We start from the raw sequence: 15,361 nt of genomic DNA on the forward strand, positions 1-15,361 counted from the left end.
GCATGGCTCGTTAAAAGAATTGTGCTCAGAGCCACTGTTGTACTTCTTTTGGCTCAGTCAGCCAAGCATTTGCTCCTTTAACATTGCTCTCCTTTGAGATGCTGTACTCTTCAGCAAATAACATTATCCGCAATGCCAGCAAAATAAAACCACATTCTTTCAAAAACTCAACATTTCACTATATTCCTAAAAGCATCACTATCTGTACGATAAGAACTAATGTCACCCAGAAACCCTATAGAACACATTGTGTTCTCTCTTGTAATCAGGCATAGGTTCACTCAATGACTAATATGCTCTTGGGATGCAAGACACATCTGCACTTTGAGGGATTTTTAGGGGATGTCCATAGCTTCACTGTTCCAAAATATATTCTTCCTCCTGCTAATGCTTCAAGAGAGAACATAATCCCTGCATGGAACATTGTAATCCATGGTCATGGAAGTATGATAGCAATAAAAGAATGATTAGCTTTGAATATGATTAAAGGGAAAATTAAATATTTACAGATACTTTCTCCTTTAAAATGCATCATTTGTATTCTCTTCCATTTCCAAAATTCCCTATGCACTTTGATCCAAATAAATACACTAGTATAATTAATAGCTACAGACAATCTCTCTAGTAATGGAAAACACATAGTGTTCTTATTTCACTGAGATTTTATTATAACGGGGAGATTACTAGCATTCACTTTCTGTTTGTATTTTCTTATTTATTTAGGCCCGGATCTGCTCCCAGCTACTCAACCTTGTGTCTCCAGCTTGCAACGTGTCAAAGAAAGCATTTGTCATTCGTTGTCAGCTTGATATGCAGGACTGTAATGATCCAGGGCAAAGAAATTGTACTTGTGCTACGCTATCAGAGTACTCTAGACAATGTAGCATGTCCCATCAAGCAGTCTCTGATTGGAGGAGTACAGACTTTTGCTGTAAGTTATAATGTTTTACTCTATAATTTTACATATATATGCTATAGCTAAAGAATAATTAATGACATTTTTAAAAGCCACTAGAAAATCTTCCACACTCACAAACAAAGGAGCGATCTGGTTGGGTTGAATATTAGATCCTGAGATGATCTTTGAGCACATGGCAACTTTCAAGAGTCAGAGCTTGGTACCCAACAAAAACAAAAAGATGAATTTATAGCCCAAGTCGTGGCCCCATCATTCAACAGTTAAATCAGCTGACCAGGCCATACACTCCTAAAGCTATTTCTTTAACCAACACCTTAAAATCTATTTCTTTAAAACACACACACACACACCCCTTACTCTGAAATGCTTGCTTTTAATTCTTCTGTCAGCTAAACTACAGTGTTGACAAGCCACTAAAGGCAAAGTAATATTTCATCTATAAAGAAATATGCAGGAATTAACTATAGGCAGTCCCCGGGTTACGTACAAGATAGGGACTGTAGGTTTGTTCTTAAGTTGAATTTGTATGTAAGTCGGAACTGGCGTCCAGATTCAGCTGCTGCTGAAACTGACCAGCGGCTGACTACAGGAAGCTCGAGGCAGAGTTGCTCTGCCCTGGGCTTCCTGGAATCAGCCACTGATCTGTTTCAACAGCAGCTGAATTTGGATGCCTGGAACAGAGCAGCTGGGGCGCTGCCGGGTTGGTCCCGCAGCGCCGCTCCTCGGCGCTACTGGACCAACCCAGCAGCACCCCAGATGCTCTACCCCAGGTGTCCCCAAGTCAGCCGCTGCTGAAACTGATCAGCAGCTGATTCCAGGAAGCCCGGGGCAGAGCAACTCTGCCTTGGGCTTCCTGTAGTCAGCCGCTGGTCAGTTTCAGCAGCGGCTGACTTGGGGACGCCTGGGGCAGAGCAGCTGGGGTGCTGCTGGGTTGGTCCAGTAGCGCCGAGGAGCGGCGCTGCGGGACCAACCCGGCAGCGCCCCAGCTGCTCTGTTCCAGGCGTCGTCGGCGAGTGAAGCCTGGTCTGCTGGGGGGGGGGGGCACACTAGCTGTGCCCCCCCCAGCTGACCAGGGAGATGCGGGTGGCGGGACTGCCGAGACGCGCCGCGGTCCCGCCCGCATCCTCCGCGGCTTTGCTCCGCGTCTCCCTGGTCTGCTTGGGGGGGACTCTCCCCAGGAGACCAGGGAGACGCGGAGCAAAGCCGCGGAGCACGCGGGCAGCGGGACAGCCCAGACGCGCCGCGGCTGTCCCACTGCCAGTGTCCTCCGAGGCTTTGCTCCCCCCAGCAGACCAGGGAGACGCGGAGCAGCTTTTCTTGCCCCGGAGGACGCGGGTGGCAGGACCACGGCGCATCTGGGCGTCCCTCCGCTCACGTCCTCCGGGGTGAGAAAAGCCCCGTTCGTAACTGCGGATCCGACATAAGTCGGATCCGCGTAACTCGGGGACTGCCTGTATCTGGTACAGAGGCATTTGATTTTTCTACTAGCCAGTAGTTAAGGAGAAGCCAAATTTATGCAGATCAGCCACCACTGTTGCAGTGATATTATACACAAAGTCCGAACACAAAGGGAAAACAAGCTCCCTCACCTCTCCAAAGCAGAAAGACAAAAGACAGTAGAATTGTCCTGGATTTGGATCCCCAGGCATAAAACTTAAAGGAACAAATACCCACAAGTGAAACCTGGTGTGGGGCTGGGAAGAAACCAGGCACACTTCCCAGCCCCACACCATCAGGCTGCTTTCTCTGCTCCCTACATCTTATTCACTATACTCTCTAGTCCTCCCATAAATCGACCAGGGAAAAGAGCTAACTTTTAAAGGGTCCCTAAGTCTTCTCATCATCTCCTCCACCAGTTTATCAGCTTTTGCTCTGAAGTGCCACCCAAATAAATCCTCTCTCACACATATGAGATTATCTAAAAGATTGTCCATAGGTGCCTCCCTCTAAATTCAGGCATACAAAATCCTTACCAGAAAGAAATAGAAGGATTAAAACTCTGTTTTGAGAACATTCCCTGGGTTTTCATTCAAGGAACATGCATCCTCATATCAGCAGGAACATGTCCACAAACAACCTTCAAAATTATTTGCAAATGTTTAAGGTGCCACAGCTGTAGCACCTGGCAGTTCAAAATCTTCCACTGCTCTGAACCTACAGACCTTGACAGTCTTACAGTGGGAAGGAGATAAAAGACAAGGGGGAAAATAAAGTTATGAATGTGAGACCAAAAAGTCATTATTCACGGGAGTTAAATTACTCCTAAATATCCCACTTCCAGGTGATTGACCCTGTTGTCTCTCTTGGTGAAATCTGGTCTTTTGTGTGCATTTATCTTATACCATATAGATTTTACTGGGGGAGACTACTGTTTCTCAAATTGGAGGTCTTGACCCAAAAGGGAGTTGCAGAGAGGGGCCATAAGTTATTTCAAGGGGGTCATAGAATTGCAACCCTTACTTCCGTGCTGATTTCAGAGCTGCGTTGCAGACCACTCCAAAAGCAGCACCTCACCAGCAGACACACAGAAGTACCTGTTTACGAAATCCCTTAAAATCTGGCTGAATCTCTGAAGTTCTGAACAAATGCAAGTGATGGCTAACTGGAAGTGATTATTATTTCTCAATCAACACATATTAAATTATAAGAGAGATAATGAATGCCAAGAGAGAGATTCGTTCCAAATGTTCTTTCATAATATCAGGCTGTCTTTTTAAAACATTATTTAACCATATTTCTGTTTACCTTTTATGTATTTATATGGTCATTTTCTTTCATCAGTGGATAATTAATAAAATAAATTGCAGTACCAGGAACATCCTTCTCCTTGCTCCTTACTATTACTTGTGACTTCAACATCATTTGGTATTTAACATTAGAAGGGGGATGAATAGAATCCAAACAGAATTATATTCCTGAATCCATTATTTCTTTGACTTCCAATGTTTTATCACAAATTCTTTATCCTCACATTTGAAGCCTTGTATCATCTTGTCCTGCCTACACCTCTGATCTCATATCCATCTCTTCTCTCACTCCCTGTACTCCTCCCTGTCTTCATGTACTGCTGCTCTCCATCTCTGTTATACTTTTGGCTTTCTGCCTTCTGTCATGCTTCCTCCTGTGCTCAGGGAAATCTCCTGCTTCCTGCATGCCAAGTGCCACCTCCCCCTTCCACTTCTCTAAATCTCCCTTCTTGGAATTGTTCTCTTCTTTATCCCTTCAATATTCTCTCCCCAGTCACAAATTAGCATCCCAGTTTTGTTTGTCATATATTGTAAATGCCTTAAGGCAGCAAACCTATCCCACTCGATATTTGTAAGGCACTGTACAACGCTGTATAATAATGCTCATTACTCATACTAAAATAGTATCCCCAGTCTACCCATTTTTATGACAATGTTAGTATTGTGAGCAGGCCATCAACTTAAAGAAATATTACTAGACCTTGTAGTTATAAAAAATATAAAGTGAGGATATTCAGAGTAAAGGTTAAAAAACAAATCTTTGTAATTTAGGAAATAAGAATATCAGGCTTCAAAAAACAAGTGCCAGAATCTCTGAAAACAGTGAGATCTGATTATCCACTGCCCTGCACCTTTTCATAGTAATTTGCACTTGGGCACAATGGGTGCGAAATGTTATGAAATGAGACTTGCAGCCATTCTGCTAGGAAGAATGTCTACATAAAGTGCAAGGCGGTAGATGATCTCTTGCTTAAAATTCCAGTGCTAATCTTAATTCTTCCTTCTCCCATTTTTCTTCCACTTCTTGACGGGAGAATCCTACTAGTTGTCACATGAAACACTTATATGTTCCCTGTTCTGTATGTTAATAATGATAAAGGGTGGGATTTTTTTCAAAGGCTCCTAAGTGACTTTGGAGCACATACCCCACTGAAAAGTAACAAGTCTGTTCCTTAAATCAGATGGGCACTATTAAAAATTCACACCTATGGCTTTTATTGTACACGGGTATAACCTGCTATCACTCTCCTTGCCTGGCACGGATATAGGGGACCTTAGGCTCATCTTTCAGAAGTGTGTCTCGTTTCTGGGGTCTGACACCTAGAAGTGTAGGGTGCATTCAGAAAAGGTGATCTGATCTCTAAGCCTTTGTCTGGAATATGTGGATTCTGGTAAGTCTGAGCTAAAGAATGAAAAATGAATAGAGTGGGTGTCTGGGCCATGGTGTGTTCACAGAGTAGAGATGGGGAGTGAAGGTGGTTGTGCTAACAGAAGTGCCAGATACTCTGAGGGCAGGAGAGAGACTCATCTCTAGTCTCTATGGCCTGTGAGACGTTTTCCTTCATTCCTACCTAGAAAGGTGCCTTAATACTGTTCATTGTATTGCAGCTGTAGGAAAATGTTCAGCTAACCAAATCTACAAGGAGTGTGGTTCTTCCTGTGTTAAAACTTGCTCCAACCCAGATTACAGCTGTTCCAGTTACTGTACATATGGTTGTTTCTGCCCAGAAGGTAAAGTATCACTATAAAACTAATATTAATTTCATCATAAATCATTCATGCTCACAGTTTTGGTACCTGTCAAGCAAGTAGAAAGAGTCCAATAAATTAATACACTACACTGTGATACAGGGCACTATGGTGCTGGAAGGGCCATTTCTCAGATGAGATATAAAAACTGAGGTCCTGACCCTTTGGCATCCTTAAAGATCACTTGGCACTTGCTGCAAGAATAGAGAAGTAACTGTCCAATATGGGATAATTTTACCCTTCTTACTAAAGTTTCCTCCAATAGTTTAAATTGGATTGGATACCATTAACTTTGTTGTGCTAATCTTGTATATAGTGGTGCCATGCGCTGTTAAGACAGTTGCCATGTTTGATGCCAGAAGTGGCTGCATTTCACTGGTGAAGAGAGAGATTGTGGTATGTAGTGCACAATTGGTAAAAGCTTCGAGCATACTTCAGGTTGAACTGTTCTACAAAAATTTAATTTATCACCATTATTGTGGAGTATTTCCTGAAATTTCAGCAATAAACTATAAGCAGATGGGCAAGTTATATGGGCCCATAGTGCCTGGATTCCAGGAATATTCCTAGTCTGGGAGCTCAGCACCAACAAAGTTTGGAATTGGGTCTCTTCCCTGGCCTTACCTGCAGCCCCCCAAGTGGTTTAACTGAGCCTGGGGACCTCTGCCCCTACCCCCAGCAGCTTTATGCCTGCTTGCTCCATGCAGCTACCAGTACATCCCTGTGGCCCTGGGATGGGGGTATCTCTATGCATTGCTCCCACCCTGAGTGCCCCTGCATCCAATGGGGGCTGCAGAGGATGATGCCTTCAGGCAGCAGCATGTGGAGACCCCCCCCCCCCACAACCTTCTGCTGCCATAGGGGGGTGCCCCAGGTAGGTGCCACACCCTGCCCTCACCTCCCAACAGCTCTACCTCTCCTGTCCCAAATTCCCTCCAGCACTGTCCCCTCCCTCACACCCCTCTTGCCCCCAGACTCCCTCTCAGAGCCTGCACCCAAGCACCCAGACTCTGTCCCAGAGCCTGTACCCCAGATCCCCTCCCACACCCATATTCCCTCCAAGAATCTGATCCCTCATTCCCTCCTGCACCCAAATGTCTTCAAAGTGCCAGGCATGTCACCCCTTCTGCCTCCTCCCAGACAGTGCACGCTGCACCCTTCCTGCACTGCAGTGCCATGCCCCAGCCCAGAGCCTTTATCCCTTCCCCACCCAAACTCTCTCCCAGAGCCTGAGGCAAGTGTGTGTATGGGGGGCATTTTGGATGGGGGCAAGGAGCAGGCTCTGGACATTCAGGGCACACCAACATTTCTACAAACCTGGCACCCCTGAATGTAAGGCTAATTCATTCCCAATGAGCGATCAACACCGCTCATTCTTTGTAGAGTCTCAGCACACTGTCTATAATACGTTTGAGTCTGGACAAAAGGCTGAGCAGAAATATCACTCTCAGAAATGTTGTCTCTGCAAGGCATGGTATACAGGGGACATAATATTACAGCTCTGAGTGCTGAGGAGTTAAGTGGTAGCTAAGCGACCGAAAATGTATTTACCTAATTTATTTGTTTCTCTTGACAGGCACTGTTCTTGATGACATCTCAAAAAATCGAACTTGTGTTTCCATTAACCAGTGCCCATGCACTCTGAATGGGGAGAGATATGATCCTGGTGCTACCATGAAAGCAACATGCAGAACCTGGTGAGTGGTGGCAAGTTTCTCTGAAAAAAAGCATAGAAAGCATCCTTACCAAGTGGCTGGAAAATTTGACATAGTTGTGGCACAGACTCTCAGGGGACAGCCATAAATGTGCTTACATCATCTGTGCACACATCTGTTCTGAACACTCAGAATCCTACAACTGCAATTGCTGACAAAGTAATGTATGTCTGATTTCTTGATTTGTGTGTACAAAAAACAAACTCTGCCTTTACTGTGCAAATTTACAAGAGCTATCACCAGAGTTATCACTGATAGCCCATTTTGCTGGCAATCTGAACAGAGACACATTAAGCACTGAATGGGCCATGCAGACTTAACTCCCCATTGACCACTAGGGAAGTGTTTTAATAATGTGATGTTTCAAGATGGAGAATATTGCTGTACTGTTTCCCATGCTGAATCTATGCTATGGAGAAAGAAAGGAATTTGGTCTCCAGCACTATCAGTACAACATTTTTCAATGGTGATTTATTAATGAAATTACATGACTAATGGAGAGCCAAGGTGTCACAGGGTTCACTGACCTCAGTGGTGCCTCCTGCTGGCCATCATGGGGATTAGCTCTGCCAGCTGATGCTTTCCCTCTGTTGATGTCTTCTCCCTCTGTGTCCCTCTGCAGCCTGCTCTCAGCTTCAGGAACTGCTGCATTCTGTTTGTGGCTGGGCCCTCTGGCGAGGTCACTAAGGTCCTCCCCTTGAAGGGAACAGTCCATCAGCACTCCTAAGCAGTCTTCTCCTGTGGCTGCCAAATTCTATGCCACACACTTGGTAGGGGAACCCAGGCCCTCCATCTTCACCCAGTTTCAGTCCACGAACACTCAGCTCAGCAGTTCTGAGCTACCTCTCTCTGCACTCCGGCTCCTTCTCTGGACTTCTTCCTACTCTTTGGTTCCCACTGCCTCTCAGTGTACCAGCTCCAACAACCCTCTCTGTCTTCCCAGGGAGTAACTGCTGCCTGCCTTTCCCAGCAGCCATATCTGTAGCCCATTCCCTGAGTTCCTGCACAAGTGGGCCTGCTTTCACTCCACTCCCTGCCCCCTGACTTCTCCAGGTGCAGCCTGTGGAATTAATTGACCTACTCTACCACTTTGCTTCCTTCCAACCCTGTGTGAAGAGGACACCCTGACACAAAGGTCTCATCACCTACAGATTGAGATAAATAGTGTCTAATAATATGTTTAGCAAATGATAATGGAAAAGACAAAAAATTCACAGAGAAAAATAACTATATACACATTTTTATATGTTTCCTTCCTGATAAGTAAGTGAACATTTATAGCCAAAGGGGAAAAAATCAGGAAATAGCAGAAATGTAAGTTTAGAACATGAAATATACTATCTCCTATTGGCTACTTATTATGGCATGTATCATTATCCACGGTTATCAGTTCACTAATCCTCAGATTTCCACAGTGGAAGAGCCGAGGGCTGTCACCTTCAACATGCTGCTGCACGGAGATATGTCCACAGACATGCCATTGTCAGGCAGCCAACGAATCACAAAAATGCCAGATGGTGGGACCAAATCCTGCTAGACTGGTATTAGTCATTTAATGTACACTTTTGTTTTCCCTAGTAAGTGTAGAATGGGCCAGTGGGATTGCAAGGATCTACCCTGCCCAGGAAGATGTTCCCTGGAAGGAGGATCCTTTGTCACCACATTTGATTCCAGGTCATACCGATTCCATGGCGTTTGCACATACATCCTCATGAAGGTAAGTTGCTGAAATTATGAACCACACAAAATCAGCTGAAAGGAAGTGTCATACTTACAAACTACCTTTGTGCTCCCCTGCTAAAATCTTCCAGTGACCTCCATATATCATATGTAATGCCAAGTAGTATGCTGTTATTGAAAAAGATGCCAAGTGTTTTGCATTGGCGCATAATACAATGCCAGGAAACCCCAAACTCTTAACATTAAGAAATGATACCCTGCACAATCAGCTTTGGGATAATTAGTTCACTTTGTAATACACTAAGGCTGTGTCTACATTGGCATCCCTTTCCGGAAAAGGGATGCTAATGAGACACTTCGGAATTGCAAATCCGCGGGGGATTTAAATATCCCCCGCGGCATTTGCATTTACATGGCTGCCGCTTTTTTCCGGCTCGGGGTTTTTGCCGGAGAAAAGCGCCACAAGCGCTTTCAAGTAGGAATAAGGGATCCTCCGGAAAAGGGCTTATTTTCTGGAAAATCGCATCTACACTGGCGCTTTTCTCCGGCAAAAACCCCGAGCCGGAAAAAAGCGGCAGCCATGTAAATGCAAATGCCGCGGGGGATATTTAAATCCCCCGCGGATTTGCAATTCCGAAGTGTCTCATTAGCATCCCTTTTCCGGAAAGGGATGCCAATGTAGATACAGCCTAAAGGTTGAACCTCTCTAGTACAGCACCCTCAGGACCTAACCAGTGCCAAATCAGAGAATTTACTGAACCATGTGAGGTCAATATTGTCTAGCAGCATTACCAAAATTTCCACTGTTTACTGGACTCTTAGAAGATATTTAGGGATAAATTAGAGCTAAATTACAGCACAGGACACTGACAGCCAGGACTAGTGGTTGTAAACAAACTTTATAGGACTGCGGGAAACTTGGCCTCAACCATGGTAAGTGGACATCTGGCTAACTAAAATGATGCTGGACCACAGATGTTGCCAAACCAGGAGTGCCGGACTAGGGAGGTTCAACATGTATAATCATTATAAGGATAGGCGTTTTGGTACGTGTTTTATTTCAAAGTAAATTTTTGAATTTTCTAAACTCAATGCTTTTTAGTGAGACTTTTTCTACCATGATGAAAGATTCAAGAAGCACTTCCTCTATAAAGCAAATGCTGATTAGAGTATCGCACTGTTAGACAAATCTCTCATGTTATAACTTCTTATCATGGTTGAAGCTGTCACAGACTGTTGTCCTAGATCAGGGGTGTCCAAACTTTTTTCAAAGAGGGCCAGATTTGATGAAGTGAACGTGCGTGAGGGCCGACCATTTTGCCTGACATTCTTTGAACCATTAAAATTAAATGCAAATTAACTATTTTATGCAAAGTTTATTGCAAATGGCATACTTTTCATTTCGTCACATGGATGACAAATCTAAACAGGTGTTAAATCACTCTGCCTTTCATATCTGAAGGCCAGATGAAAAAAAAAATCCAGGAAGCTGAAATATATGTCAGGAACATTGTAAAGTACATTACATATTATTGGTAATAAAGGTTGTCTGTCAACTTTTAAGTTCAAAAAATATGAACAGGAACATAACACCAAGTATACATGTTGTGTCCAAATATATTTATAACTGATTTAGACCAACTGACATTAACTGAGATTTTACAATGTATTCATCTCAATACATATGGATTCGTTGGGGGCCATAAAAGATAGATATTGCCAAATTACCTGGGGGGCCGTATTAAACCGGAACACGGGCCGCAATTGGCCCCCGGGCCGGACTTTGGACATGCCTGTCCTAGATAGTATCACACAAAAGTTCATTTTTTAAATTTACTACCAATGTCACTTCTAGGTTCAAAGGGAAAGATTATATAGATGTAAAATGAAATCCTTATTGTTGTTATTTGATAACATTTCAACAATTTACACTGGATGGCTCCAACTTGCAAGTAGGCATAATTACAAAATGGAAATTTTGTAATTCATTGTAAGATTTACCCACAATTGCCATAAGTAAACAGTATTTATTGGCAGGGTCTCCCTACCCTTGGACAAGTAGAGGATGCCTTAGCCTATTCGTCAACTTGGAACAAACAGAGAACTCGAAATGAAATTCCACTGTAACAGAAGTTGAGTATCTGTCCTAGAAAGGGCTGCCACTTGTTAGAGGAAAACACACTCCTCATAGTTTAGTTGAAGTCTTGGTGAGAAGGGGAGATTTGCATGGTCTGTACAGTTTTAGTTATAGGAGCAGACTTAAGCAGCAATTGACCTCCAAGGACTTGAATGGCTTAAGCTGTCTCTGGCATTTATTTTACCAGTAAATTGTCTTAGTAACTAGTACAAGACACAAACTGAAAAATTAAAAATACCCAAAATCCAAGGTTAATCAAAAAAAGGCTTCCTTGGCACAAATGTTGATAAGATATTGGATGTGAACAACTACACAAGAAACTCAAATTTCTGCATTTCTCCCTGTACATTACAATGGCCATCATTAAAATCAACATTGCTAACAGTTACATACTAGTATCTGAGACACCACAGTATTTCCCTCTAGGGAGAATAGGATAAAACTGCAGTATCTAAGATGATAATGACTAAAAAAATTGACTTTTTAATTATTTTAAAAACTTTAAATATTTGTGCCTAAGTGCCAATTTTTGAGCTTTTACGTAACATGTTCAAATCCTGCATTAAAGGAACCCATGCTCGAAAAGTGAGTCCACCATATTCTCTTTTAAAGAGATGTTGGAGAGACCAGGCTAATCCCAATCTTAGTTTACTTTGGGAAATGTGCTGGGCTTTAAGAAGAGTCACTCTTTAGAAATAAGACATTAAAGATATATTGGAAATGTATCACAGAACACATTCTGCCTCCAATGTTTCAAGTTCACTTATGTTTTGTGAGAATGAGAAGTGTTACAAGGAATCTTATACAAACACCACCCAAAAGCACAAGTTCAGGGTAGAACAGCAAGAACAATTACATGATTTCACAATGATAAATGGATTTGGGGTATAATTTATTTTTTCCATACACAAACATACTTTTTTTGTTTTCCTTCAGAGTCCGAGCCTTCCACACAATGGAACCCTGATGGCTGTGTATGATAAATCTGGTTATTCTCATTCTGAAACATCATTGAGTGCAATAATTTACCTCTCTACAAAGGTAAATAAGAGTGCAGTTCACAAGTCCTATGCAACATTCCAGTAGCCAGTTTGTCAAAGTTAATATTCGGAGGCATTGTCATATGAAAATCTGGGGGGAAGGCAGGGTAGCTACTTCGATGCAAGTATATTCCAGAATGATAAAATAATGACTTCAGAGAAATGTAGGATGTTACATCAGTTTAGCAAGTTGGGATGGCTGAACACACAGTGACCAATTTTACAAAGTGAAAAATCAGAAGGGGAGAGCAGGAGCTCTGCTAGGAAAATAATTAATCTATTCCCACTAAATATTATGACAGTAATTGTTGATTAAAACAAAGATAATATAAACACTCTCTCCCACTTCTTGGGTACACGGGATTGCCTGCAGATCTCAAGTAATAAGAGGCACTTGGCTTTCAGCCCAGCTATGCAATAATGACTCAATGTCCAGTCTGAGATATTTGTAATGAGGATTAACTGAGAAAAGAATCCTGATAACAGTCTCAAAATATGTTAAGTGCTGTTATAAAGAGGACTGTAATCTATTGTTCTCCATGCACTCTGGAAGTAGGACAAGCAGTAAGCAGCTTAATCCGCATCAAGGGAGATATAAGTGAAATATTAGCTGATAGAGGAGGTATCTGGGCCTTTAGCTATCATCTTTGAAAAATCATGGAAGTTGGGAGAGATTTCAGAAGACTGGAAAAGGGCAAGTATAGTGCCCATCTATAAAAAGGGAAGTAAGGACGACCCAGGAAACTACAGACCAGTCACTTTAACTTCTGTGTCAGGGAAGATAATGGAGCAAGTAATTAAGGAATCAATTTGCAAACACCAGGAAGATAATAAGGTGATAGGTAACAGCCAGCATGGATTTGTAACTAACAAATCATGACAAACCAATCTGATAGCTTTCTTTGATCTGATATCAAACCTTGTGGATAAGGGAGAAGCGATAGATGTGGTATGCCTAGACTTTAGGAAGGCATTTGACACGGTCTCACATGACATTTTTATCAATAAACTAGGGAAATACAACTTAGATGGATCTACTGTAAAGTGGGTGCATAATGGGCTGGATAACCATTCTCCGAGAGTAGTTATTAATGATTCACAATCATGCTGGAAGGGCATAACAAGTGGAGTTTAGAAGGGGTCTATTTTGGGACCAGTTCTATTCAATATCTTCATCAATGATTTAGTTTATGGCAGAGAGAGTACAATTATTAAGTTTGCAGATGATGCCAAACTGGGAGGGGTTGCAAGTGCTTTGGAGAACAGGATCATAATTCAAAATGATCAGGACAAACTAGAGAAATGGTCTGAGGCAAATAGGATGAAGTTTAATAAGGACAAATGCAAAGTACTCCACTTAGGAAAGAACAATCTGTTTCACACATACAGAATGGGAAGCAACTCTGTAGGAGGGAGTACTGCTAAAAGGGATTTAGGGGTCATAGTGACCTACAAGCTAAATATGAATCAACAGTGTAACACTGCTGCAAAAAAGCAAACGTGATTCTGGGATGCATTAACAGGAGTGTTGTGAGCAAGACACGAGAAGTCATTCTTCTGTTCTACTCTGTGCTGATTAGGCCTCAATTGGAGTTTTGTGTCCAGTTTTGAGCACCACATTTCAAGAAAGATGTGGAGAAATTGGAGAAGGTCCTTAGAGGAGCAACAAAAATAATTAAAAATCAAGAAGACATGACCTATGAGGGAAGACTGAAAGAACTGGGCTTGTTTAGTTTAGAAAAGAGAAGCGTGAGAAGGCACATGATACCTTTTTTCAAATATCTAAAAGAGTGTTACAAGGAGAAGGGAGAAAAATTGATCTCCTTGGCTTCCAATGATAGGACAAAAAGCAATGGGCTTAAACTGCAGCAAGGGAGGTTTAGGTTGGACATTAGGAAAACCTTCCTGTCAGTGTGGTTAAACACTGGAATAAATTGCCAAGGGAGACTGGAATTTTCAGCACTGGAAATATTTAAGAGCAGGTTGAATAGACAACTATCAGGGATCTAGGCCGTGCTTAGTCCAACTGTGAGGACAGAGGATTGGACTCAGTGACCTCCTGAGACCCCTTCTAATTCTAGTATTCTATGAATCTATAATTAGGAAAAACTTTAAATACAACAATAGTTAAATACTGGAATAGTTTAGCAAAGAAGGTTGTGAAACCCCTATAACTGGAGATTTTAAAGAATGGGGTGGACAAACCCTGCGTTGAATGGTCTGGTTAGGATGGACTAAATGACCTCTCAAGGTCCCTTCCAACCCTACCTTTCTGTGATTCTCTGACTCTGATGCCCTCTTCTTCACAGGACAAAATTATGATTTCTCAAAATGAGCTTCTCATGGATGATGAACTCAAGCACCTACCTTTCAGCTCAGGTAAGAGCAAGGGAGACCACAATGTGTAAGATTGGATTAGAAATGTAATTCATCTGATCCAGCATCCTTCTTCTGGCAATGCATAATGCACTTACCCAAATGTGCAGTGGCACATGTGAAGGAAACATATATACATAAACAGATTTTTTTAAATAAGTAGATAAGTCAAATTAATTATTTTAAATCATCTAATTTATTTTAGGTGACATCACCATTTTCAGACAGTCCTCCACCCACATTCAAATGTATACAACCTTTGGGGTGGAGCTAATAGCTCAACTGTGGCCAGTGTTCCATGTCTATATAAAAGTTGGACTTCTCTTCAAAGGCAGAACCCTAGGTAAGAAATCCAGTCTCTTCCACATCTGATTATGAAGGAAGGAAGCAGTGAAATTATGCCTTTTAATAGTCAATTCTAAAAAGCTACAATGGCAAGCTACTGTGTGTTGATAAGATTTTGTTCCCCAGCAACTTTAATAAAAACAGTTGATAGAATTAGAAGTATCACAGAGTAGGCATAGCATCTGTGCTATTTTGTAATAACATTGTTTTCCCAACCTATCTTCTATAAGGTGTGCTTTGAAAAAGGCAAGAGGGCCGGTAAAGCCCTGCCTCATTCAACATACAGGTGGTCCCCAAGTTACAAACGCATCGACTTACAACCGTTCATACTTACGACCAAACTCGCATTAAGCACATTACAGTCAGTCCCCGAGTTACGAACGTGTGATCCACACTCATGAACAGCATGGTCACGTTTAAATGAATGGAGTCTGACTTACGAACAGATCAAGTTACGACCAAGTGTTCGGTATGTAACTCGTTCGTAAGTCAGGGACTATCTGTATACTTTACTACACATCAGATGAATCAGAGCACCTACATAACCCAACCTAATTCAATGTGCACCTTCGAAGATCACATCAATTATACAAGAATCCAATCTCTTAATTAGCGGTCATATTAGGGGATACATGTGTTTACTATGTTTTGGC

General features: G+C 42.3%; 1 protein-coding gene across 1 annotated transcript in view; it reads left to right on the plus strand.

The window, feature by feature from the left end:
* MUC6 (mucin 6, oligomeric mucus/gel-forming) overlaps window positions 1–15,361 on the plus strand; it is a 92,052-nt gene that overhangs the window by 21,924 nt on the left and 54,767 nt on the right. Inside the window, exons 9-15 of the mRNA XM_075928795.1 lie at window positions 724–931; window positions 5,275–5,397; window positions 6,992–7,112; window positions 8,709–8,847; window positions 11,884–11,988; window positions 14,297–14,366; window positions 14,569–14,706. Coding sequence (XP_075784910.1) covers window positions 724–931; window positions 5,275–5,397; window positions 6,992–7,112; window positions 8,709–8,847; window positions 11,884–11,988; window positions 14,297–14,366; window positions 14,569–14,706 — 904 coding nt within the window. The remainder of the gene's footprint in view (window positions 1–723; window positions 932–5,274; window positions 5,398–6,991; window positions 7,113–8,708; window positions 8,848–11,883; window positions 11,989–14,296; window positions 14,367–14,568; window positions 14,707–15,361) is intronic.

This window comes from Pelodiscus sinensis, chromosome 4 (genome assembly GCF_049634645.1).
Source record: "Pelodiscus sinensis isolate JC-2024 chromosome 4, ASM4963464v1, whole genome shotgun sequence".
Taxonomy (NCBI): domain Eukaryota; kingdom Metazoa; phylum Chordata; order Testudines; family Trionychidae; genus Pelodiscus; species Pelodiscus sinensis.